The sequence below is a fragment of the Salmo salar genome, chromosome ssa23 (genome assembly GCF_905237065.1).
Source record: "Salmo salar chromosome ssa23, Ssal_v3.1, whole genome shotgun sequence".
Classification (NCBI taxonomy): domain Eukaryota; kingdom Metazoa; phylum Chordata; class Actinopteri; order Salmoniformes; family Salmonidae; genus Salmo; species Salmo salar.
The window spans coordinates 2,734,892-2,757,436 of NC_059464.1; the positions used below are offsets into that span (position 1 = coordinate 2,734,892).

Genomic DNA, 22,545 nt, shown 5'->3' on the forward strand with positions numbered 1-22,545 from the left:
GCACTGGCCATTCTGCTTTCCTCCTACTCTCCTTTTCTTTCAACAACCATTGGGGGTCACTAGAATACCATTGTGAATGCATGACCAATACATTGCCTCATTCTAAGTAGTTTGCTAGTGTGGATGTGGTTTTTAAGTAGTATGCTAAGGTGGATATTGTGTCTAAAGCCCCATCCTTTGTCCACATTCTAATTGTGCCCACATTTGTAGACAGGTGTAGACAATTAAAAGACTCATTGTGATCTAATTGTAAATCAGATCTTCCAAGTGTAAACAAACAAGATCAGGTCAAAGAACACATTGGTCATTTAGCAGACGCTCTTATCCAGAGCAACTTACAGTAAAGCACATACTTTTTTCATAATTGTGCCCTGTGGGAATCAAACCCACAACCTTGGCATTGCAAGCCCTGTATAAACAGGGATTATGTAGAATGCTAGCGAGGATATTGGAACAGAGCCATGTTCCAGGTTCAACATATGCTCACTATCATGTATCTCATGAAGCTATGCCCGACACTCCAACCCTGAACTATCCCTGGCTCAGTCGTAAATCTAACTGCAACCCTGACCCAATGTCAAACACTTAGAGCCTCAACCCTCACCGACTGCTGCTTTGCCCAACGAGGGGCGTACAGCAGTGGCGGTCGGTGCGGTTTAACATAAAGGAGGACGATTATTTTTTTAATAAGCATGGCCTTATTTCTATTACAGCATATTGGATGACTGTCATTCATATCCCATTCACCCAGCTCAATGTAACATCGCTAGGTTTAGGCTATTACATGATACTAAAATGTTCTCTTTACCCATCATTAGGTTGCTACAACCTAACCTATGAATGAACGTTTACAACATAGGTGCACAGGTCGAGAGATAAATTTGAGTAATTAAGGTGACAGACAGTCGCACATTCAATACCGCCTTGCACACGCTTGCCTACATCTAGCTGATCTAGGGTGTAATCATTAGTCCAACAGTTACAAATGAGTTTCTAATTCAGGTACATTTATCCCTGTTGTGTTCCGTTCGCTTCCGTTTAAGAAACGTTTTTCAACAGAATTGGTGGAATGAATGCAACTCTGATCACACAAACAGTTCACTTTCATAGCAGCCACATACAAACAGCATGATCACTTTTCTTGTAGTATAATTCCTTCTCGCATCTACGTGACCTCCTCCTCTCACATTTTCCTTCGCTTGTGGACATCTGTGCACAACACATCAGCTTTCTGTGACCAGGCGAAAAAAACATTCCAAGCCAAACCTTCATATCATAATCGCTACACACAGCCTACATCGTTGTCACCATATTATCTAACTAGAACTAACACATTAGTAAACCCGCTACAATCATGCAGTACAGTCAGCAAGCAGTTTAGCAGTTACACCGGCTGGCCCCAGTGGCAATATATTTATAAAACCAAAACCTTACTTTGACTTAGAGTTCCAGTGTTGGATAGCCATAGTTAGCGAGCTAGCATAGCATCCCTCTGTTTGAGCCAGGTGTTTGAGTAGGCTAAACTAGTTAGCTGCATTCACTAGCTAAGTAAGTGAAAGTGAAAAAAATACAACGAAATATGTGACTCACCACCTGGATTCGGTCTTATGCAGCAACATTTGAATTTCTGTTTTTTTACATTGGATATCATACACTGCATTTGAGGAAACAATGGGAAAGTAATTCTGCCTTGAAAGTTGATCAACTTGTAAACTCACTTGTGAGAAAACCGTCTTTCAATGTTTTGGTATCTACACCCATTCAGCATTGTTCACACGCTCTTAAGCCTTAGCCCCACCCATCTCTTTAAGGGTTGATCCGTGCGTTCTGTACTAACTTGCCAGCTACTTCCAGACATCTAAGAGAGAGAGAACAGCTCACTGAACATTACTCGCTCTAGCAGAGCTGGTTAGGCTGTTATGTTATCTAGAGTGTTGGTGGCTGCAACTGTGCTGTCAGATTGTTCGTTCGAAAAATTGGAACGGGGGGGGAATACAACAAAATATAGCTAGCTCTCTCTCTCTCTTGCTTGCTTCTCAATAATTTTTGAAGAAATGTATTTGTTCAAAACTGTTCAACTATTCTTTCTCTCTTTCTGAGTCTGCTCACCACATTCTATGCACTGCAATGCTAGCTAGCTGTAGCTTATACTTTCAGTACTAGATTCATTCTCTGGTCCTTTTATTGGGTGGACAACATGTCAGAGGAGAACGGAAACTAGCTGTCCTCCAGCTACACCATGGTGCTACCCTACAGAGTGCTGTTGAAGCTACTGTAGACCTTTAATCAATTATTTGGTGCCGTGAATATTTTTAGGAAAGTTTTATCTAAAAATGATAACTTCTTTTGTTTCACAACAATAAAAAACATGCCATCCTCCTCTAAGAAGCCTCCACTGGCTTACAGCCTAGACACCCTGCCCCCCTCTACCACACCACATTTAAATTGAGCAGTGCTTTATTGGCATGGTGGTGGGACACAAACTGCAGCCAAAGCAATAATCAAATTAATGTTACACCGGTTCTGTACATCCTAGGGATAAAGGAACACGGTAGATACAAAATACACATTTAATTAAAAGTAATTAAATTCTACACAAGCAAACAACAACAAAGTATGCCCTCATCTCGAATACTTCAACAGGAAAAGGTAATCAAATCAATTGGACAGATTACAATTTAGATCAATGTTACCTGACTTCCTGTGGTCTGTGTTCCAGGCTACGTTGGTGCTGCTACCGTTGCTGCTGCCGCCTGGTGGTTCCTCTACAGTGAGGACGGCCCTGGCGTGTCTTTCTACCAGCTGGTGAGTAGTAGCATTAGATATGGAAGAGGAAGCAAGACCTCCCACTCCCTAATTTTTATTTCAATGGAAGTCAATGAACTAAGCAGACTGCTATGACATTGGTGTCTATGGGAGGTGCACCCCCTTAAGCAAGTCCTGACCAAGTCTGACAAAGTCCTAAAGCAATGGGACTCCCTAAATCTGTTTCAGATTATTACCAATCTCACAAGGTATGACTCCAAACACCCAGAAAAGACTACTGTCCTCGATGTTATCCTGACAAATAATCCTGATAGGTACAGTATCAGTCTAGTGTTTTCTGTAATGGCCTTAGTGTTCATTGTTTTACAGCCTGTGTTCGTAATGACTGCTCAGTAAAACGACCTGTCCTGATTTGTTATAGACGCTTGCTAAAAAACTTTAATGAGCAAGCCTTCCTTCCAACTGGCCTCTGTAAAATGGTATAGAATCAGCTTGATACCCTCTGTCGAAGACGCTTGGACATTCTTTTTTGATATTTTCAGTGGTATTGTTAACAAACATGCCCGCATAAAGAAAATGAGAATTAAAAACAGGTTCAGCCCCTGGTTCGACCGTGATCTTGCAGAGTTACTCCACCTTAAGAATTGCATTCGGCGAAAGGCTCGGCACACGCATACTCAGGCTGGCTTGCTATCGTTCAGGCAAATGAGAAATAAGTGCACTCAGGCTATCCGGAAGGTTAAAGTTAGTTACTTTAAGGAGCAGTTCTCTCTCTGTGGGTCTAACCCCAATAAATTCTGGAAAACGGTTAAAGACCTGGAGAATAAACCATCCTCCTCACAGCTGCCCATGTCCCTTAATGTTGATGATGTGGTTGTTACTGACAAGAAGCACATGGCTGAGCTCTTTAATTAATCACCACTTCAGTAAGTCAGGATTCCTATTTGACTCAGCCATGCCTCCTTGCCCATCCAACATTTCCTCATATCCCACCCCTTCTAATGCACCTATCCCCGATGCTTCTCCCTATTTTTCCCCTGCCCCGCTACAAAGTTTCTTCCTGCAGGCAGTCACTGAGTCTGAGGTGCTAAAGGAGCTCCTTAAACCTGACCCCAAAAAAACATCTGGGTCAGATGGTTAAGACCCTTTCTTCTTTAAGGATGCTGTCCCTATCATCGCCAAGCCTGTCTCCCCTTTCTGGGGAGGTTCCCATTGCTTGGAAGGCAGCCACGGTTCGTCCTTTATTTAAAGGGGTAGATCAAGCTGATCCTAACTGTTATAGGCCTCTTTCTATTTGCCCTGTTTATCAAAAGTGTTGGAAAAACTTGTCAATAATCAACTGACTGGCTTTCTTGATGTCGATAGTATTCTCTTGCGTATGCAATCTGGTTTCCGCTCAGGTTATGGATGTGTCACTGCAACCTTAAAGGTCCTCAATGATGTCACCATTTCCCTTGAGTCTTAGCAATACTGTGCTGCTATTTTTATTGACTTGGCAAAGCTTTTGATACGGTAGACCATTCCATTCTTGTGGGCCGGCTAAGGAGTATTGGTGTCTCTGAGGGGTCTTTAGGCTGATTTGCTAACTACCTCTCTCAAAGAGTCCAGTGTATAAAGTCAAAAAATATGCTGTCTCAGCCACTGCCTGTCACCAAGGGCTCAATCCTAGGCCTCACGCTCTTCTCAATTTACATCAACAACATAGCTCAGGCAGTAGGAAGCTCTCTCATCATTTATATGCAGATGATACATTCTTGTACTCAGCTGGCCCCTCCCGGATCTTGTGTTAAATGCTCTACAACAAAGCTTTCTTAGTGTCCAACAAGCTTTCTCTACCCTTGACCTTTGTTTTGGAGGTGTTCAGAACAAGGTTATGCGGTTTGGTAAGAAGAATGCCCTTCCTCCCACAGGTGTTATTACTACCTCTGAGGGTTTAGAGCTTGAGGTAGTCACTTCATACAAGTACTTGGGAGTATGGCTAGACAGCACATATCAAAGCTGCAGGCTAAAGTTAAATCTAGACTTGGTTTCCTCTATCATAATTGCTCCTCTTTCACCCCAGCTGCCAAACTAACCCTGAATCAGATGACCATCCTACCCATGCTAGATTACGGAGACATAATTTATAGATCGGCAGGTAATGTTGCTCTCGAGCGGCTAGATGTTCTTTACCATTTGGCCATCAGATTTGTCACCACACACATCCCTGGGTCGCCCCTCTTTTCAGTTCGCTGCAGCTAGCGACTGGAACGAGCTGCAACAAACACTCAAACTGGACAGTTTTATCTCAATCTCTTCATTCAGAGACTCAACCGTGGACACTTACTGACAGTTGTGGCTGCTTTGTGTGATGTATTATTGTCTCTACCTTCTTGCCCTTTGTGCTGTTGTCTAAGCCCAATAATGTTTGCACAATGTTTTGTGCTGCTACCATGCTGTGTTGTCATGTGTTGCTGCCTTGCTATGTTGTTATCTTAGGCCTCTTTATCCCATGGACCTGTCCCCACAGGAGGCATTTTGCCAGGCTGTCATTGTAATTAAGAATTTATTCTTAACTGACTTGCCTAGTTAAAAGTTAAATCAAATAAAAATGAAGCAGACAATCCCAATCCCAAATCGCAACCCTAGTCTGGCTCTCTATGTAGCTCTGAATTAATGTATTTTTTCCCTATACAATCCTGGGGGTAAGGGGCTACCTAGGACTTACATTTAAATTCGTTATTGAGCAAAAATATGCAGTCTGGTGTGTAGAACAGAGGTTGCGTCCCACCCTATATAGGGCCCTGTTTAAAAGTAGTGCACTATAGGAAATAGGGTCACATTTGGGATTTAACCAGACTCTGTAGAACAGGGATTGGTCTCCACTTTTTGTCCCAGCCCAGCACACCTGTATCACATAATAAACTATTGCTTTTTAGAATTAGAAAAACTTTGTCCACACAAATGTAGAAATTTGGCCTTGGCTTCACCAGATTAAAACAGACATGAAACGCCATCCCAGATAATGAAATATACCGTACAAAAGTGCTACAGTGCCACTGCAGTTCCAAATTCATATATGTTGCGTCATTGGTCTAAAACCATAATCATCATCAAGAGATCCTCATTTAAAATAGACCAATAGTCAAAGACCTTCATTTAATGTTATGGGTAGGGGCTACCTAAGATCTAAATTTAAACTTCTTACTGAGCAAAAATGTAGTGAATGATTCTGTGATAATCCAGTAAATGGTTCCATCCTAATTCTCTTGATTTTTCTCTTCAGTCCCACTTCATGCAGTGCCACGAGGAAAACGAGGACTTTGTCGGCGTCCACTGTGAGGTGTTTGAGGCCGCTCCCCCCATGACCATGGCCCTGTCTGTGTTGGTCACCATCGAGATGTGCAATGCCCTCAACAGGTCAGACTGCAACTAGAAGAAACTTTGGTTCCTGCCTGGTTCAATATAAAGGAATGTTTGAAGATGCATGTTAGAAATGCAAGATTCAATTATGCATAACATTAAGGGCCCGTATCCCAGATTAAGCCTACTCCTTGACAAAAAGAAAAGCACTTTCAATGGAGATGATCCATTTGGCATGTTTTTTAATGCAGGACACTAGTAGGGTTAATCTGGGTCCTCCAAACTTGCAACATTGGTAGTTTGTTAGCACTGTAATTCTTGATACACAGTATATCAACTTAGACGTGGAACAGTAAAGTTTTATAAATTATAGCACTTCTATAACAGTGTGTTTCTAAAACACAGAGTATCAAGAGTATGATATGAAAGCCTAATCCCAGAAGTAGCTATAACATTGAAAGTGTAGTGTAACCCCAAAGAAATTGGAAGAGTAACTTTAGATTAAACCTGCAGAACAAACATTATCCTCCATCCCTCACCATGTAATCTCAGAACACACGCTTCTACACACCTCTTGGCACACACCTGCATCAACACACATTTTAAATACTTTACTTGTATCCACAAATCAAATGTACATTTAAAAAAGGATCCAAACATCTCAGCGCACACACACACACAGTGTTTAGCCAGCGTGCATTACGTAACCCCTCTGTCCCCCCCCCAGTTTGTCTGAGAACCAGTCCCTGCTGCGCATGCCCCCCTGGAGCAACCTGTGGCTGGTTGGAGCCATGTCCCTCTCCATGTCACTCCACTTCGTGATCATTTACGTCGACCCCATGCCTGTGAGTCTGCCTTACCTCGCACCACAACCCTCACCTCACATACTTGTCCTATCCGGCTCCAAGGACCACTCGTTTTGATCCTACATCCATCTCGCTCTGCCTCCTTTTTGTCTTACTCTCTCAGTCTCCTTCTGTCTGATTCTCACTCTCTCTCTCCCAGCCAAACATTGTTATACAGACATTATTGTTATACAGTCCCCTTTACTGTGTTCCCTAACACGAAGGGCTATTCAATTCGTATTGCGGAAATGTAGCGTTAGAGCGCGATTGAAATTTAAAAAGCAATGTTCCCACGTTAGCGGAGACTGCATTCGCAGTAAACGCTACATATATTGGCTCAATTGGAAATGACCTGAACATTTCTATCACATAATCTGTAACGCTTCAGCGATACAGATTGAATAGAGCCCTAAGTAAGAGTGATACTTGAGTAAGAGTATTTGACAATCGAGTAAGGCCTAGATTCAATCTGGACCTTTATAGTGCGATTTACATTTAAAAGGTCATTTCCGATTGAGCCGACATATGCACCGTTTACAGTGAGTGGTCTACGCAAATGCGGAAACATTGCTTTTAAAAAGGTGCATAGCCCGATCGGATTGAATCTAGCCATAAGAGTATGTGATAACTAAGTAGTAGTATGTGATATGTGTCTGAAATGTGCCTGTCCTCTCCGCTGCAGATGATCTTTAAGTTGACCCACTTGAACGTGGAAAAATGGATGGTGGTGCTCAAGCTCTCCTTCCCTGTCATCCTCATTGACGAGGTCCTCAAGTTTGTGGCCCGCAATTACCTGGAGGGTAAGGACACACACACAATCTGTTATCGATTAAATCTATAACATTCCTTGAAATAATATCCTGTAATATCCACAGAAATGTTCCCTCTAATTATTTTGGGCACTGAGCAAATTTCAGGTCTCGCGAGTGGAAACTGGAATGTTGGGAGAATTCTGTGTAACTTTACAGTTTTAGCCACAATGTCCTATTGGCTACTGTCTATCTGAGCACAATGTAGACCTATCAGAGTGGCCTACCAACAAAACCAATAATGCAAATCCCAGAACATTTTCACAATTTTGATTTCTATGACATAGCATACAGTAGCCTATATGGGGTGTTCAATGCAGTCTTTTAAAAACGTTTTTACATTATGCTCTTGTAGGAAGCAGTAACACCCCATCGCTGACCAATTGAAGAAAAGGCATTAGGGCTAGGGTGGACTGTAAATTAGGTTTAGGACCGTTCCTGACCGATGTGCAATAGCGGTAGTATGTTAGAGGAATGAGGAGATGGCCAGGAATCCAATACTTGATTTTATTGCATACACAGAGCACACTGGGTTGTTTGGAGGTTATGGAATTTTGGTTTTTGGACAGTCACGCACAACAAAGAAAGAACAAAAAGGCAAGATGGCCACCGGATTGAATCACCAGCACAACTGAAAGCTAGGGGGAAAACTGCAGCTTAAATGGTGCAGGAATGTCAATTAGTTCACTGGGAACATGTGTGGTAGTTAGCCAGGGAGGGGCATGGCCAGAGGAGAAGGAAAACCTGGTTGCTGCCATGAGCCTTTGTAACACCAATACTTACATATAACTGGGCTAATAACTCGCTAACTAGCAAAGAATATCAACAAACGTGCACACGCACAGCTCTGAAAAGCGGATCCACTGGCTGGTGATTGAAAGACCACTCGTGCACTACCCGTCAATAGAATTATACTCCGATGCGCTTTGGCTTAGTCAAGACAGCCGATAGTGGGCGTTTGATCTGTACTATTTTTTAGGATTGATGTGCCCAGCAGGTAAAACATTCGTGTCACCCGTGGGCCGGCTCGTACATAAAGCATCCTCCATTCATGCTGCAAAAGCATAATTTTCCTTCTTAACCAGCTTTAATGGCGGGCTGTCGGAACATTTAAAAAATTTTAAGTGTGTACTGTGCAGTGATGTAAAGAACTTAAGTAAAAATACATAAGTACTTTTTTGGTATCTGTAGTTTACTATTCATATTTTTGACAAATTTATGCTTTTACTTCACTACATTCCTAAAGAAAATGATGTACTTTTTACTCCATACATTTTCCCGGACACCAAAATGTACTCGTTACATTTTGAATGCTTAGCTAGACAGAAAATGTGTCTAATTCACACACCTATTAAAATAATGCACTGTCATCCCTACTACCTCTGATCTGGCAGACTCACTAAACACATGCTTCGTTTGTAAATTATGTCTGAGGGTTGGAACGTGCCCCTGGCTATTGGCAATTTGAAGAAGAAAAAAAAAGAAAATGGTGCTGTCTGGTTTGCTTAAGGAATGTGAAATGATTTATACTTTTGATTCTTAAGTATATTTAAAACCAAATATTTTTTTACTTTTACTCAAGTAGGATTTTACTGGGTGACTCACTTACTTGAGTCATTTTCTATGAAGGCATCTTTACTTTTACTCAAGTATGACAAAATTGGGTACTTCTTCCATCACTGTACTGTAGTTGAAGAAAAGATCTAGAGCCCACTATCAGCTGCCTAGGCTAGCTGTGGCTCTAACTACAACAAAATCACAGACTCAATCTTAGATTTGTTTTGTTGCACTGAAAAGTGGCTGATGTAATGTTGATTAAATCAGAGAAACATTGATCTACATAGAGCAAACTCAGTTAAGTTCAATCTCTTGCATCTCTGCACAGGCTGACATTTCATCGTAGTCCTGGAGGTGGTGCGTGGCTGTGCACGCAAACAGCTTAGAGTGAACATTGATCCACAGACTTTCATACCTGCTTCAATGGCTTACTAAGACTATCATCCATTCTAAATAATACCCATTTAATTGCAAAACCTTTAATAGGTTAATATGATTTATCTTCCTATCAGGTGCCTTCATTGCCCTCTCCCCCACTTTTCCAATACCTGCCACTGCCTTCGCTACTCCCCCCTTCCATCCTGTTTTCACTTTGTTTATGATTCAATGGTTTTGTATCCAGATGGTGTCAACACTGAATTTACACTGATAATATATAATACATATAATATCCACTCATATGTATTCACTAAAGTCTGTGTGAGCGTCTTCCTACAGGTCTCTATGTATCCCCATTTTGCTTAATACAAGTTTGTCTAATTTTATGGCTATAATGTCACATTTAGGTAGTAATTGCCTTTGTAGACTCTTCCACCAGCAAGATCTAGCTTGGGGACAAATCAAATCAAACTGTCACATGCGCCGAATACAACAAGTTTAGACCTTACCGTGAAATGCTTACTTACAAGCCCTTAGCTCTTCGTGAACTGCACTGTTGGTTAAGAAAATATTTACCAACTAAAGTAAAAAATAATAAAAAGTAACACAATAACATAAGGCTATATACAGGGGGTACCGGTACTGAGTCAGTGTGCGGGAGTACAGGTTACTTGAGGTAATTCTTAGATGTAGGTAGTGGTAGGACAAGGTTAGCCTTTGCAGTTTTAACTTGTTAATATTACAATTTTCCAACAATAACATTTAACTGCAGTCAACATAGCCTATTATTGTATGGAAAAGTCCTTTTTTTTTTTATGAACATAGTACAAATGTTGGTATCATTTAGCAGACGCTTTTATCCAAAACTTGGTCATGCGTGCATACATGTTATAAGTGGGTGGCCCCTGGGAATTGAACCCACAATCCTGGCATTGGAAGCACCATGCTGTACCGAACTGAGCTACACAGAACCACCAATATTTGCTGTTGACTATATAAGTGTTGGATAATGTCAATTGAGCAGAACTAAAATGTAACTAAATGGCCAGAATAATAGATGCATGCCCAACTCCACATCAATCAACAGTACTTCATGTAGATCTAAAAGGACTGTATTTCTAATAATATGGGAATTTTAGGCTGGGTTGGAATGCTCCCGAAATTGCTTATAACCAACCTCCAAATTGATCCCTAGGGGCTAGTGCTCAATTTGAGACTTAAGTCTAGTCCTACCTTATCGGTTGCCAATACCCTTCTCTTTCCCATGCAGTTGCTGATGACAACCTAGTAAGCAAGAAGTGGGACTAAAAGAACACCAGGAGTATAAAGGAGAGAAAAGAATGAGAAGAGGAACGGTGGAAGCACTTCCCAGAAACGAGAGCGCAGACCGTCACTAGAAGTGAGAGAAAAAAAATCTAACAAGATTAAAGAATGAAACAAAAGCCACCAGAAAATTACAAAAAGTTAAAAAAAGTTTTTTTTAAATATACAAATAAATACTTTTTCTTTGTGTATGTATTGAAATTAAGTTAATATATAAGAGTGTTATGAACATGAACAATATATTCAAATTATTCTTAAAAAATAAAACTATTAAAAGAGAATACAAGAGTGGCTGGTTAATAGTTATTGGTTTGATTCCCAGTATCTCACACACTTACTTATGGTTGATGAGAAGAAGCATCTTCTCCTTTACTTATGAGTCCTTTGGTGTCTGTGGAGATCAATCATGGATTTACAGCTGCAGACAGCGCATGTGAAGGCTTGGTTGGAGGGGGCAGGAATAGCCCTGTGAGCATGCCTCAGGTGGCTAGGTCCTCTATACTGGATGGATTGATCGTGCACCTCTTCAGTGGTTTTTATTCGGTCCTGCATCTGCTTCTTCTGGCCACCAGCAGAGCGTTGGCCTTCATGTGGACGCACTTTCGGCAGATGTCGGCCCTCTAGCATGCAGATGACATGACCAAGCCATCTTAGTTGGTGATTGTTTAAGGTGGACTGCATGCTACCACTGCCAGCCCATTTCAGTACCTCTGTGTGGGGTACTGCATCCTGCCAGGTAACACACAGGATCTTCTTGAGGCACTTTATTTGGAAGGCCTCCAGGGTTTTCATGAGCCAACTAAGGGCTCCATGCTTCACAGCTGTATAACAGCGTGGACACACACACACACCTCTCTCTCCGCAAACAATTACACAAGAAAAACATGATCCTGCAATGAATAGTCTTTCAATGTATATTTATATATTAAGGCAATTAGTATCAACAAGAGAGAATGCAAAATTCATTCACAGGTTTCCTATCGCTTATTCTTCATTTTAAAAAGTGGTAAAGTCAAAAAAGGTAATTGTGTCACTGGAGTGGTTGGTTATAGAGTTTTTAGTGTTACTCGCTGGTATCAACAAGGGCAGGGCTTTTAGATCAATGATTGGAAGTCAAGCAAAGTGCCCACTGGTCCTGAGAGGTGGGTGAGTGTGTGCATTTCCATGTGTCAGAAGTATCATAATACAGTAAAACTTACAGTAGATACTGGCCTTTTTTCAACATATTGCATTTTAGTGACTTCCACTAAAGCAGTAATGTAGTGTTTCTCATCACATCTGACCTGCGGGAATGTCAAGTCAGGAACTTCAATACAAATATTCAAGTTCTCAATGAGTCCAGTTAAAAAAGGGGGTTAAGTTCAGTCTTAGAATGAGTGTTTGGTCATTGAACATGAGAAAATACATTTTTTAAACACCCAAATATGGAAAGATGTGGAGGGCGCTCAAGGAACAAGTCGAGGTGCAACCAAAACAATCATATCATTGAACAGCTCCAAAGTACAAATATTCCAAGTCGCATTACAAGCTGAAGTGGCGATTCCCAATGTTGGAGAGGATTGGCCTGAACAAGGCCAGCACAGGTCTGACTCTCATTATGAGTTGTCTGGAATGCAAGATGATTTGTATATCAGTGATTATTCAGTGCCTTGCTCAGCCCACTCCTGTTCAAAGCGGGGATAGTCATGATAGTGGTCAAGTCTTTCTCCATGGTTACGGTTGCACTTCATGTCCACCTTCGTTCTTATTGGTTGCCCTTGGAATACTTCCTGTTTCTCCTGTCGCTTTGGCTCTGTTGTGCTGGTCTGATAGACTCATGTCGCATCAGTGGGCGGGGAACCCTCTCCAGGAAGCCCCTCCAAGATGTCCCTGACCTGGTCCAGAGTTTCAGCCTGACGGATCAACTCCAGCTTCACCTAGAAGAAAGCGATGAAGGACGGAGAGACAGACAGAAAGGGAAAGAAAGAGAGGGTGGAGTAAGAAGCCTCATGGTCATTTGACTATGGAACAAAAATGATATGGAATCCAGCTGGACTGGACCTAGATCAGTGCTGTAAAATAACATAAACCAACCCAATGTGAATACACCCTGAGTGGGCTGGTCCTGAATCAGTGTAATGTACCTGCAGTGACTGTGAAAGCTGGACAAAGTCCCTCTGCACTGTCTGGCTGGTGTCCACCTGAGAACGCATACTGATGATCTGGCTACGCAGCTCCAAACACTGTTGCTGGAGGGACGCCTAGGAGGGAGATAGAAAGGGAGTTGAGAATGGTGAGAGAGGGAAAGAGCTACAGTAACATGTTCTCTTTCCTACTTTGGGAACACCAAGTACACAAAAGGTACAACACGGACGGACACACATCTATCCCTGGTCCCCCTGTACAGTACCTTGTCATGGCTGAGAGTCTTGCTGTCTCCTTGTAGGTGTGAGAGCGCCATGCTGAGACCTTGTAGCTCGGTGCGACCGTTCTGTAGCTCCAACTGCAGTGTCTCCTTTTGACACTGGACCCGCTCCATCTCTGTCTTCAGGCTGGACAGCTGCACTGCAGAGGGCAAAGGTTTTATTGAACAAGGAAGTCCCATCGAGGTTAGAAGACCGGTTTCACAAGGGAAAGACAACGGGCATGTTCGAGCAGATACGTTTTGTCAAGTCACCGCCTTTCAAAGTGTATTGCATTATGTGGATAACTGCATGAACGTCACAAAAACCACCATGTGATCAAAGGTCATGCGGTTTTTGATGAAGTCTCCTTCAATTGCTGCAGTTGCTTTTCACCAACGGCACCATGCAGCCATCGCCTGGCTACTGGGAGGCACTACTTGTCAACCAATCAATGTTTTTGGTATTTGAGACCTCTCTCGAACAAATGCTTTACACACTGCCTTCAGAAAGTATTCATACCCCTTGACTTATTCCACATTGTTGTGTTACAGCCTCAATTCAAAATGGATTAAACAGATTATTTTCCTGCTCACCCATTTACACAATACCCCATAATGACAAAGTGAAAACATGATTTTTTTTATGTTAACAGCGTTTTATAGCCATAAATTTAACTAGGCACGGACATCGACTTTAGGGGGTTATTAAACACTATTATAGCACACAGTGAGTCCATGCAACTTATTTTTGTTCATAAAATTTGAACTCCTGAACTTATTTAGGCTTGCTATAACAAAGGGGTTGAATGCTTATTGACTCAAGACATGTGACCTGTTTCAACAAGCTGGGCATAAGTCGCACGTAACTACTTAAGTCATTTTAATGATATTTTTTTTTTAAATCAAAAAGCGTTTTTTGGCCGAAATGCCTTCTGGAACATGTGAACTTATATATACACAGCATTTTCTAGATCTGAATCTGTACTTTTATCCAATATGAATAACACCGTTTCAAATGTTGCTCCATAGGACCAAATCCAGGTGGTAGGTGACATTTCAGCTTTACATTTTTTATTAATTTGTACATATTTCAAAAAACACAATTCCACTTTGACATTACGGGGTATTGTGTGTAGGCCAGTGACAAATCAATTTAATATTTTTTTAATTTAGTCTAACAATATGTGGAAAAAGGTCGAGGGGTGTGAATACTTTCTGAAGGCACTTCAGAAAGTACGTTGTTTTCAGTTTGTGTGTGATCTGGGGTTAAAGAAAAGTTTTAGACCTTTATAAAGAAAACTTTAGCAGCTATGTTGACAATGCCATGTTGATCTGAGTCTTGCTGTTGGAAAACCACTAGTGTACGAGTTTTGGCTGTGGCAGATGCACCTCCCTGACTTTGGTCTACAGTCGGCTTCGTTAGCCTATCTAACGTAACAGATTAGTTTACTACGGTCAACGCTTGTCATCAACTGCCTGTGTGTGATGCATTACTGATGAATTCCTATGGCCTTCTATACCACACACTTACAATTGGTCTCTCACCTCACACACACATATAATAATGCCCACTCACCTTGTAAAACTTCTTTTGAGGCAGAACCATAGGAGAAAGAGAGAATGTATGTTGGTTTTGAACCAGCTGGCAAGTTCTATTACACTTAACACAAAGAAAGAGCAAAGGAAAGGCAGATGAACAGACCGCTCTCCTCCACGCGGGTCTCCAGCTGTTCCTTCAGATTGACGATCTCAATACGCAGCCTCTCCTCACTGTGTGCCCCCTACAGGTGGGAGTACAGCAGTGCATACAGTAATAGTACATTTCCTTTGTATTTCAATGATTCTTGACTGTATAAAACACACACAAACGTGCACGCATATACACACATACTGTACCTGTAGTGTAGGACCAAGGCGTGTGTTGGCATCCCCTGCCCCAACAGTCTCCTCGATCTCCTCCCCTTTTAGCCTGGACAGCTCGTTACACACCCTCCTCTGAGAGAGAGACAGCTCTGCCTGGGAACAAGCACACACAAAAACACCTCAAACACACACTACATGGACCTCATCCCCCTCCTCCCTGGTTGGACCAAGTGCCTGTCACTCACCAGCCTGCTATGGACGGCATTCTGTGATTGGTTGAAAGACTTCTGCAGCTCCTGTAGGAGGGCCTCCGAGGTCTGAACCTGAGACTGGAGAACTGAGACCTGACACACACACGACACAGTAACATTCAATTCCGTGGATAACTGACGTTTCTCAATATACAGTATATGCCATGTGTGTAAAGGTGTGCGTACGTGTTTGTGTGTCTCAGTAGTCTGTGTCTCCAGCTCGCTCTCCAGCTCTGTCCTCTCTTCCCTCAGTCGTCTCAGCTCTCCCTCCAGCTCCACAACCTGCACATCAGACCACACCACATAAGACGTCATGAGTCCATTCCAGACCTGTACAGTTCTGCTCACCTGTTTGATAGCCAACATTGGTGTTTGACTGTTTTAACAGGCTTTAAGTACACTTAAAAATAAATGCAACAATTTCTAAAACATTTTACTGAGTTATAGTTCATATAACAAAATCAATTGAAATAAATTCATTAGGCCCTAAACTATGGATTGTATATGACTGGGAATATAGATATGCATCTGTTGGTCAGAGATACCCCAAAAAAGGTATGGATCAGAAAAACAGTCAGTATCTGGTGTGACCAATTAATTGCCTCATGCAGCACGACATCTCCTTGGGGAGTTGATCAGGCTGTTGATTGTGGCCTGTGGAATGTTGTCCCACTCTTCAATGGCTGTGCAAAGTTGCATATACACACACACACACACACATACATACATGCGGATGAATGGCACGACAATGGGCCTCAGGATCTCGTCCCGGTATCTCTGTGCATTCAAATTGCCATCGATAAAATGCAATTGTGTTCGTTGTCCATAGCTTATGCCTGCCCATACCATAACCTCACCATGGGGCACTGTTCACAACGTTGTCATCAGCAAACCGCTCGCCCACACGACACCATACACTCTGTCTGCCATCTGCATGCTACAGTTGAAACCGGGGTTCTACAGTGAAAAGCACACTTCTCCAGCGTGCCAGTGGCCATTGAAGGTGAGCATTTTCCCACTGAAGTCAGTTACGATGCCGAACTGCATTCAGGCCAAGACCTTGGTGAGGACGACGAGCATGCAGATGAGCTTCCCGAAGACGGTTTCAGACAGTTTGTGCAGAAATCCTTCATTTGTGCAATCCCATGGTTTCATCAGCTCTCCAGGTGGCTGGTCTTAGACAATCCCGCAGATGAAGAAGTCAGATGTGGAGGTCCTGGCGTGGTTACGTGGTCTGCAGCTGTGAGGTCGGTTGGACGTACTGCTAAATTCTCTAAAACGACGTTGGAGGCAGCTTATTGGAGAGAAATTAATATTCAATTCTCTGGCAACAGCTCTGGTCGACATTGTCAGCATGCCAATTTGCACGCTCCCTCAAAACATCTGTGGCATTGTGCTGTGTGACAACTGCACATTTTAGAGTGGCCTTTTATTGTCCCCAGCACTTGTGTAATGATCATAATGTTTAATCAGCTTCTTGATATGCCATACCTGTCAGGTGGATGGATTATCTTGGTAAAGGAGAAATGCTCACTAACAGGGATGTAAACAAATTTGTGCTCAACATTTGAGAGAAATAAGCTTTTTGTGTTTATGGAACATTTCTTAGATCTTTTATTTCAGCTCATGAAACCAACACCTTACATGTTGCATTTATATATTTTTTCAGTATAAGTCCTAGTTGGAGTGTGTTTGTGTGGCTGGTGCTCACTTGTTTGCTTAGTGAATTGATGTCAAAGTGTGTGTGTTCACCTGTGTGTTAAGCGAGTCCCATTCGGTGTGTGTGACCAGACGGTGACCAGGCGGGGGCAGGTAGATGGCCTCGGGCACCAGGGTTCCCGTGGAGACCAGGGAGGCGGTGTCTTCCTGGGGGGGTTGGCGGCGGGGCAGTGAGGGCGTGTCCAAGGAGAAGGAGGAGAAAGAGGCAAAGTCACAGTTCTGGGAGAAATAGCCCTCCAGCCCTGCCCCTTCACCCTCCCCTGGTCCCTCAGCCTCCGCTGGTTGGCTATCCCATCCGTCCGTTCTTGGCTCTCTGAGGCCATTGGTGGGAGAGTCTGTCGACTGGCCCTCGGACTGCATAGCTCCTGCCTCCACCCAGTCCTTCTTTACACTGCCCTGAGTGAGAGTGAGACGAAGGTCAGAGACAAGGAAATGGGTTTAGTAACATTAAGGTGAACACATGCACACACCTGAGACTGCACACTGGCTCTCCTCCACTGGGCACACTCAGACTGCAGAGTAGATATTCTAGCCTCATACTGAGAAGCCGTCTCTGAGAATAGAAGAGAGAAACGAGATGACAGACAATAACAGGCGGTCTAGGTGGGTCCGACACATTGTCTGCATTCTAAATTGCACGCTATTCTCTAGTGCAAAAATGTTGACCATAGACCCCATTGGGAACAGATGATGAATAGAAGGCATGGAGCAACCTTCCTCGGAAGAGAGGGGACCCGCCCCAATCTATACAATGGTAGGGAAACACTGGTATATAGAAAATATGTCTTCCACCTCTGACTGCATCTCCTGGTCACACTGTGTGTGTTGCTCTCTCTCTGACCTCTAAGGGCCTCCTGAAGAGACTGCATCTCCTGGTCACACTGTCTCTGCAGCTCTCCCAGCTCCTCCTGTTTGCTCAGTTCGCAGATTGTCGCCACGCCCTGCCAGTGCTCCAGCTGCGCTCGGCAATCTGCTAGCAGGGCCTGCAAGCTCTCCATTGCACCTGACAAGAAGAAAAATTAAGAGATAACAATCTGTTTATGGTGAACGCAGGACAATACAAGGTTGTGAGTGGGGTTCAACAGTCCCAGAGAGACTGACTTAAAGATATCTTATGAGATGCATAAAGCATGATCATGCAAGCAATTACATTTAGGCCTATTCCTTCCAATGTCAATAACATTACAAAACACCCCATGCAAAGCAATTCATTAATGTAATAATACACCTGTTGACAATCGAACTGACAGATAATATTGTTTTGGCTGTCTCTCAGTGGAGACGTGGCAATCCTTGGCACACACCTGCCACAGCTTCTAATTAGGCTGACTGACGTCTCCACAAAAATCATACTTATTATAGCTAAATCCCCGCCTATTTCTACAATTCCTCTTCTTAAAATCAGATTTTAAACCTAACCACACTGCTAACCTTGTGCCTAACTAACCTTAAATTAAGATCAAAAACTACATTTTAGTTTATACATTTTTACGATATAGACAATTTTGACTTTGCGGTAGTAACAGGAAGGTCAAGAGTTCACTCAGCAAGTGACAGCTCCAGCAATAGCAACATTTTGTACATGTTCAGTGGTCTGTAGCGACATTCCGAAATTCGCACGCATTTGTGAGATTTGGCTATCACAAAGGGTTAGTTAGTTAGCAATCAAGCTAGCGTAACTAAAGCACTTGTTGATGGCTAACTTGTTAACATTCTTACCAGTGTCATCCTTCTGAGAGTTCTCCGACGGTTCCATTATCATTTGTGTCCGAGCCGTTCTATAATGGCACCAACTGTCTTAGTCGTGAAAATCATCTACTGGTTGGATTGGTGTGAGAGCTCAAAGCAGAACTTATTCACTCCTGGTCAACTTCAGGAAATAACTTTCCCCGGTTTAAGCCCACGGATATTACGTAACATCCTTCCTAAATGCCGACGACTGCATTGAATTTTCTGTTATTCTTCCCAGTTAAACTACCGTATTGTCATGGTATGAGCGAATCATAAAATGTAGGTTATTAAAATGCCAACCATTTTAAAGGGAGAGAATCTGTATTTTGAATACAGCTAATAAGTGCTGTCTAGTTTCCGAATGTCTGTTCCTGCCACGAATTTTGCGTAGCTGTGTCAAATATTTTTTTTTATAATGGACTGTACGTTATTTATGAGGGATACCTGGAGGAACTCGGATCTCTGAAATGAAAATGGCGGCCCTCCCTTCAGTAAAATATATTTTGACCTGACCCTCCCCTATACCCCAAATAATAATTAAAACATAAATTGGATATCAGAGAACATTCCTACCTTTTACCCTCACAGCCTGGAGATGTGTTGGGTCATTGGCCTGTTGAAAAACAAATGCTAGTCCCACTAAGGGCAAACCAGATGGGATGGCGTATCGCTGCAGAATGTTGTGTTAACGATGCTGGTTAAGTGTGCCTTAAATTATAAATAAATCACACACAAAGAAACTTTCAAAGTTCTTGAAATTTTCCCGTATTGACTGACCTTCATGTCTTGAAATAATGATGGACTGTCACTGTATATAGATTTTTCTATTGTGTTATTGACTGTACTTTTGTTTATCTCATGTGTAACTACTCTGTGTTGTTTTTTGTCGCACTGCTTTGCTTTATCTTGGCCAGGTCACAGTTGTAAATGAGAACTTGTTCTCACCTGGCCTACCTGGTTAAATAAAGGTGAAATAAAAAATGTATTCTCTTTGCTTACTTGAGATGTTCTTGCCATAATATGGACTTGGTCTTTTACCAAATAGGGATATCTTCTGTATACCCACCCTACCTTGTCACAACACAACTGATTGGCTCAAACGCATTAAGGAAAGAAATTCCACAAATTAACTTTTAACAAGGCACACCTGTTAATTCAAATGCATTCCAGGTGACTACCTCATAAAGCTGGTTGAGTGAATACCAAGAGTGTGCAAAACTGTCAAGGGAAAGGGTGGCTACTTTGAAGAATCTCAAATATTTGTTTAACACTTTTTTTGTTACTACATTATTCCATGTGTTATTTCATAGTTTTGATGTCTTCACTATTTTTCTAATGTAGAAAATAGTAAAAATACAGAAAAACCCTGAAATGAGTAGGTGTGTCCAGAATTTTGACTGGTACTGAATAAAATAGTTTTCATCTGGTACTTTCCTTCAGTTACCGAAGGAATACAAAATATTACAAATCAATCCTATTTGGTTCTCTGAGCTTGACACCATTAAGAATAAAGTTAGAAAAATGTGACCTATATTTGTTTTTTTTATAGGCATAATATGTTCCATAAATGTGACGATTTTACTTTTGGGATAACCATAAATGTGCCTCTTTTTCCAAGAAGGACCATAGTAATTGTATCAGATGTTATCACAGAATAGAGTTGATAAACAGTGGCTATTATGGTGTCTTCACCTGCTCTTCTCTCTGGTGGTTTAGCCATCGATCAAAGTTTTGTTTACAATATTTCATGGTATTGTGTAAAAAAAAAAAAAAACGTTTTATGTGAGTACTAAATCGGTTACGATGAGAAGGAAACAGCCAGCAGACCTATACACTTATTTCAATACATTTTATTTTCAATGTCCAGCAATGCAATATGGTTAACATCAGCAGTGTGTTTTCTTTCATATTTTAATATGTAAAAAAGTATTATTCTCCACCCATTTAGAGAAAAGGGTTATCTGTCTCTTTACAGTTCAACCAATACATAAACACTTCCCGAATAGCTCTGAGCCATAAAAGGGCATTATAATGTCGAGCAGTAGAAATGAGTATTTCCTGAACAGCAAAACGTATTCAGTGATACTGTACTAATGCATTTTGAAAAGTCCATTATACAAGTCCCTCACTTTAGTCAACCTCTTCAATGGTTGAGCCTTGGGAGCTGGCACCAGAGCTAGACCGTGTCGGTGTTCATCCCTCCTTGCTGGTACAGCTTGGTAATGATGAATGAAGCTCGTGCTCCTTTGTTGTTCTCCAACCAGAAAATGGCCTGGTTGCACCTGCCCACCAATTTCTTCTTGTCCTCCTCGCTGATCTTGCCTTTTAGGTTGTCGTCCTCAACGCTGCTCTTCATATTGAAGGTGTACGACTCCAGGGAGTTCTTGGCTGCAATTTTCTCCCTCTGTGCATTGTCCTCAGCTTTGTATTTGTTGGCATCCTGCAACATCCTCTCAATGTCCTCTTTGCTGAGCCGCCCCTTGTCGTTGGTGATGGTGATTTTGTTCTCTTTGCCCTTGCTCACCGCTGATATGTTCAGAATGCCGTTGGTGTCAATGTCAAAGGTCACCTCAAGCTGAGGGATTCCTCGTGGGGCAGGGGAGATTCCAGATAGAATATTTGGTTTGCGCTAACAAACTATAATGTTTTAGCTAAGGCTTTGACTACACAATCAACATTGCATCATTTTATATTTCTATAAAGCCTATAGCCTAATTGTTACAGCCATTTATGAAAATAATGAAAGTTACTTACAGTTTGTGAACGTAGAGGTCTTGTTGAAAGGTATAGGGCAGTAGCCTAAGGTCGCTCTTCTCTTTACTTGCTTTCTTCTCTCTTTAGTGTTCACATTGAGTCAATGTTTGAAATTGAACGAACTTCACCAATTTAGATCATCCTTTTTGATTTCGACATTTCTCAACTCTGACTACACTGTAGAGCTCTACTACCCGACCTGACCCCGAACAGCGCAGTACAGTCATATCTGACTAAGATCATAACATGGTGTCATAAGTGCTTCAATCTCTTCAAATAAAAAACAGAACAAATTATTTCACCGAAATAGTAATATTCCTTGAGTTTTGTCGGAGTTTAGAGTGACGAAAAGTAGCTCAGCTAACTACTCTCTCATCTCGTTATTGAGCAGAACAGCCCAAGCGGAGCCGACGCTGCCATAGATACTCACAGACCCAGAGCCGCCATAAGCAGAGCATATGCACAGTAAGCAGTGTGCAGAGAGCGAGTGAGACAGAGGAGCACCTAATGGATTTACTAATGGAGGAAGTTATTTCTGATTTTGGGTTTCGGGCAGGGCCGGGCCTTAAATTTGGCAGAAGCAATCGGGCCTGGATAGGGTAAGGCTTGAACGTTGCGGGTATGGGTAAGGTTCGGCCTTAAAATTTAAGCAAAGCAGGGCTCTACTATACTGACCAATAAGTTCACAACTTCCTGTGCGGGGGTCTTTCGTTACAGAAGCACAGAGACCTGTCCAGAATTACTTGTGGAAGAATATTTGTGCCATGAACTTTTACAAATCAATAATTTATTATTATGCTGCTGCTGAGATATTTGGGGCTGTT

At 42.1% G+C, this 22,545-nt stretch overlaps 3 protein-coding genes across 8 annotated transcripts in view; 1 reads left to right on the forward strand and 2 right to left on the reverse strand.

The window, feature by feature from the left end:
• LOC106583902 (sarcoplasmic/endoplasmic reticulum calcium ATPase 1) overlaps positions 1–11,301 on the forward strand; it is a 34,668-nt gene extending 23,367 nt beyond the window's left edge. For both annotated transcript variants that reach the window (XM_014168545.2, XM_014168546.2), the window contains exons 21-25: positions 2,720–2,805; positions 6,032–6,165; positions 6,836–6,953; positions 7,636–7,753; positions 10,968–11,301. In XM_014168545.2, the coding sequence (XP_014024020.1) occupies positions 2,720–2,805; positions 6,032–6,165; positions 6,836–6,953; positions 7,636–7,753; positions 10,968–11,005 (494 nt within the window). In that variant the 3' untranslated portion in view covers positions 11,006–11,301. The remainder of the gene's footprint in view (positions 1–2,719; positions 2,806–6,031; positions 6,166–6,835; positions 6,954–7,635; positions 7,754–10,967) is intronic.
• A 619-nt stretch (positions 11,302–11,920) lies between these two features.
• Positions 11,921–19,223, reverse strand: LOC106583901 (rab GTPase-binding effector protein 2). Of its 5 annotated transcripts, none has more exons than XM_014168542.2 (12): positions 18,956–19,223; positions 18,078–18,239; positions 17,707–17,789; positions 17,270–17,627; positions 15,704–15,799; positions 15,512–15,610; positions 15,300–15,419; positions 15,106–15,184; positions 14,980–14,991; positions 13,410–13,564; positions 13,144–13,260; positions 11,921–12,936 (listed from the first exon to the last, which is right to left on the reverse strand). In XM_014168542.2, exons 3-12 carry the CDS (start codon positions 17,772–17,774, stop codon positions 12,835–12,837), a joined length of 1,206 nt encoding a protein of 401 aa, XP_014024017.2. In that variant the 5' UTR covers positions 17,775–17,789; positions 18,078–18,239; positions 18,956–19,223; the 3' UTR covers positions 11,921–12,834. The 5 variants fall into 5 exon arrangements, with proteins under 5 accessions (XP_014024017.2, XP_014024013.2, XP_014024016.2 ...); XM_014168538.2 differs by having other exon boundaries at positions 17,270–17,632; XM_014168541.2 differs by having other exon boundaries at positions 18,029–18,239.
• Positions 19,224–20,940: 1,717 nt separating this feature from the next.
• Positions 20,941–21,695, reverse strand: LOC106583892 (heat shock 70 kDa protein-like). The gene is made up of 2 exons (XM_045705888.1): positions 21,690–21,695; positions 20,941–21,596 (listed from the first exon to the last, which is right to left on the reverse strand). Exons 1-2 carry the CDS (start codon positions 21,693–21,695, stop codon positions 21,144–21,146), a joined length of 459 nt encoding a protein of 152 aa, XP_045561844.1. The 3' UTR covers positions 20,941–21,143.
• Between the last annotated feature and the right edge of the window lie 850 nt (positions 21,696–22,545).

Bases quoted from the DNA above. Each gene is read 5' to 3' on its own strand.
- LOC106583901 (XM_014168538.2), bottom strand. From the start codon at position 18,998: ATGATAATGGAACCGTCGGAGAACTCTCAGAAGGATGACACTG. The intron at 17,790-18,077 runs GTCAGAGAGAGA...TTCTATTCTCAG, and splicing joins TCTTCAGGAGGCCCTTAGAG to AGACGGCTTCTCAGTATGAG. The intron at 17,633-17,706 runs GTGTGTGCATGT...ACTCTCACTCAG, and splicing joins GAGCCAGTGTGCAGTCTCAG to GGCAGTGTAAAGAAGGACTG.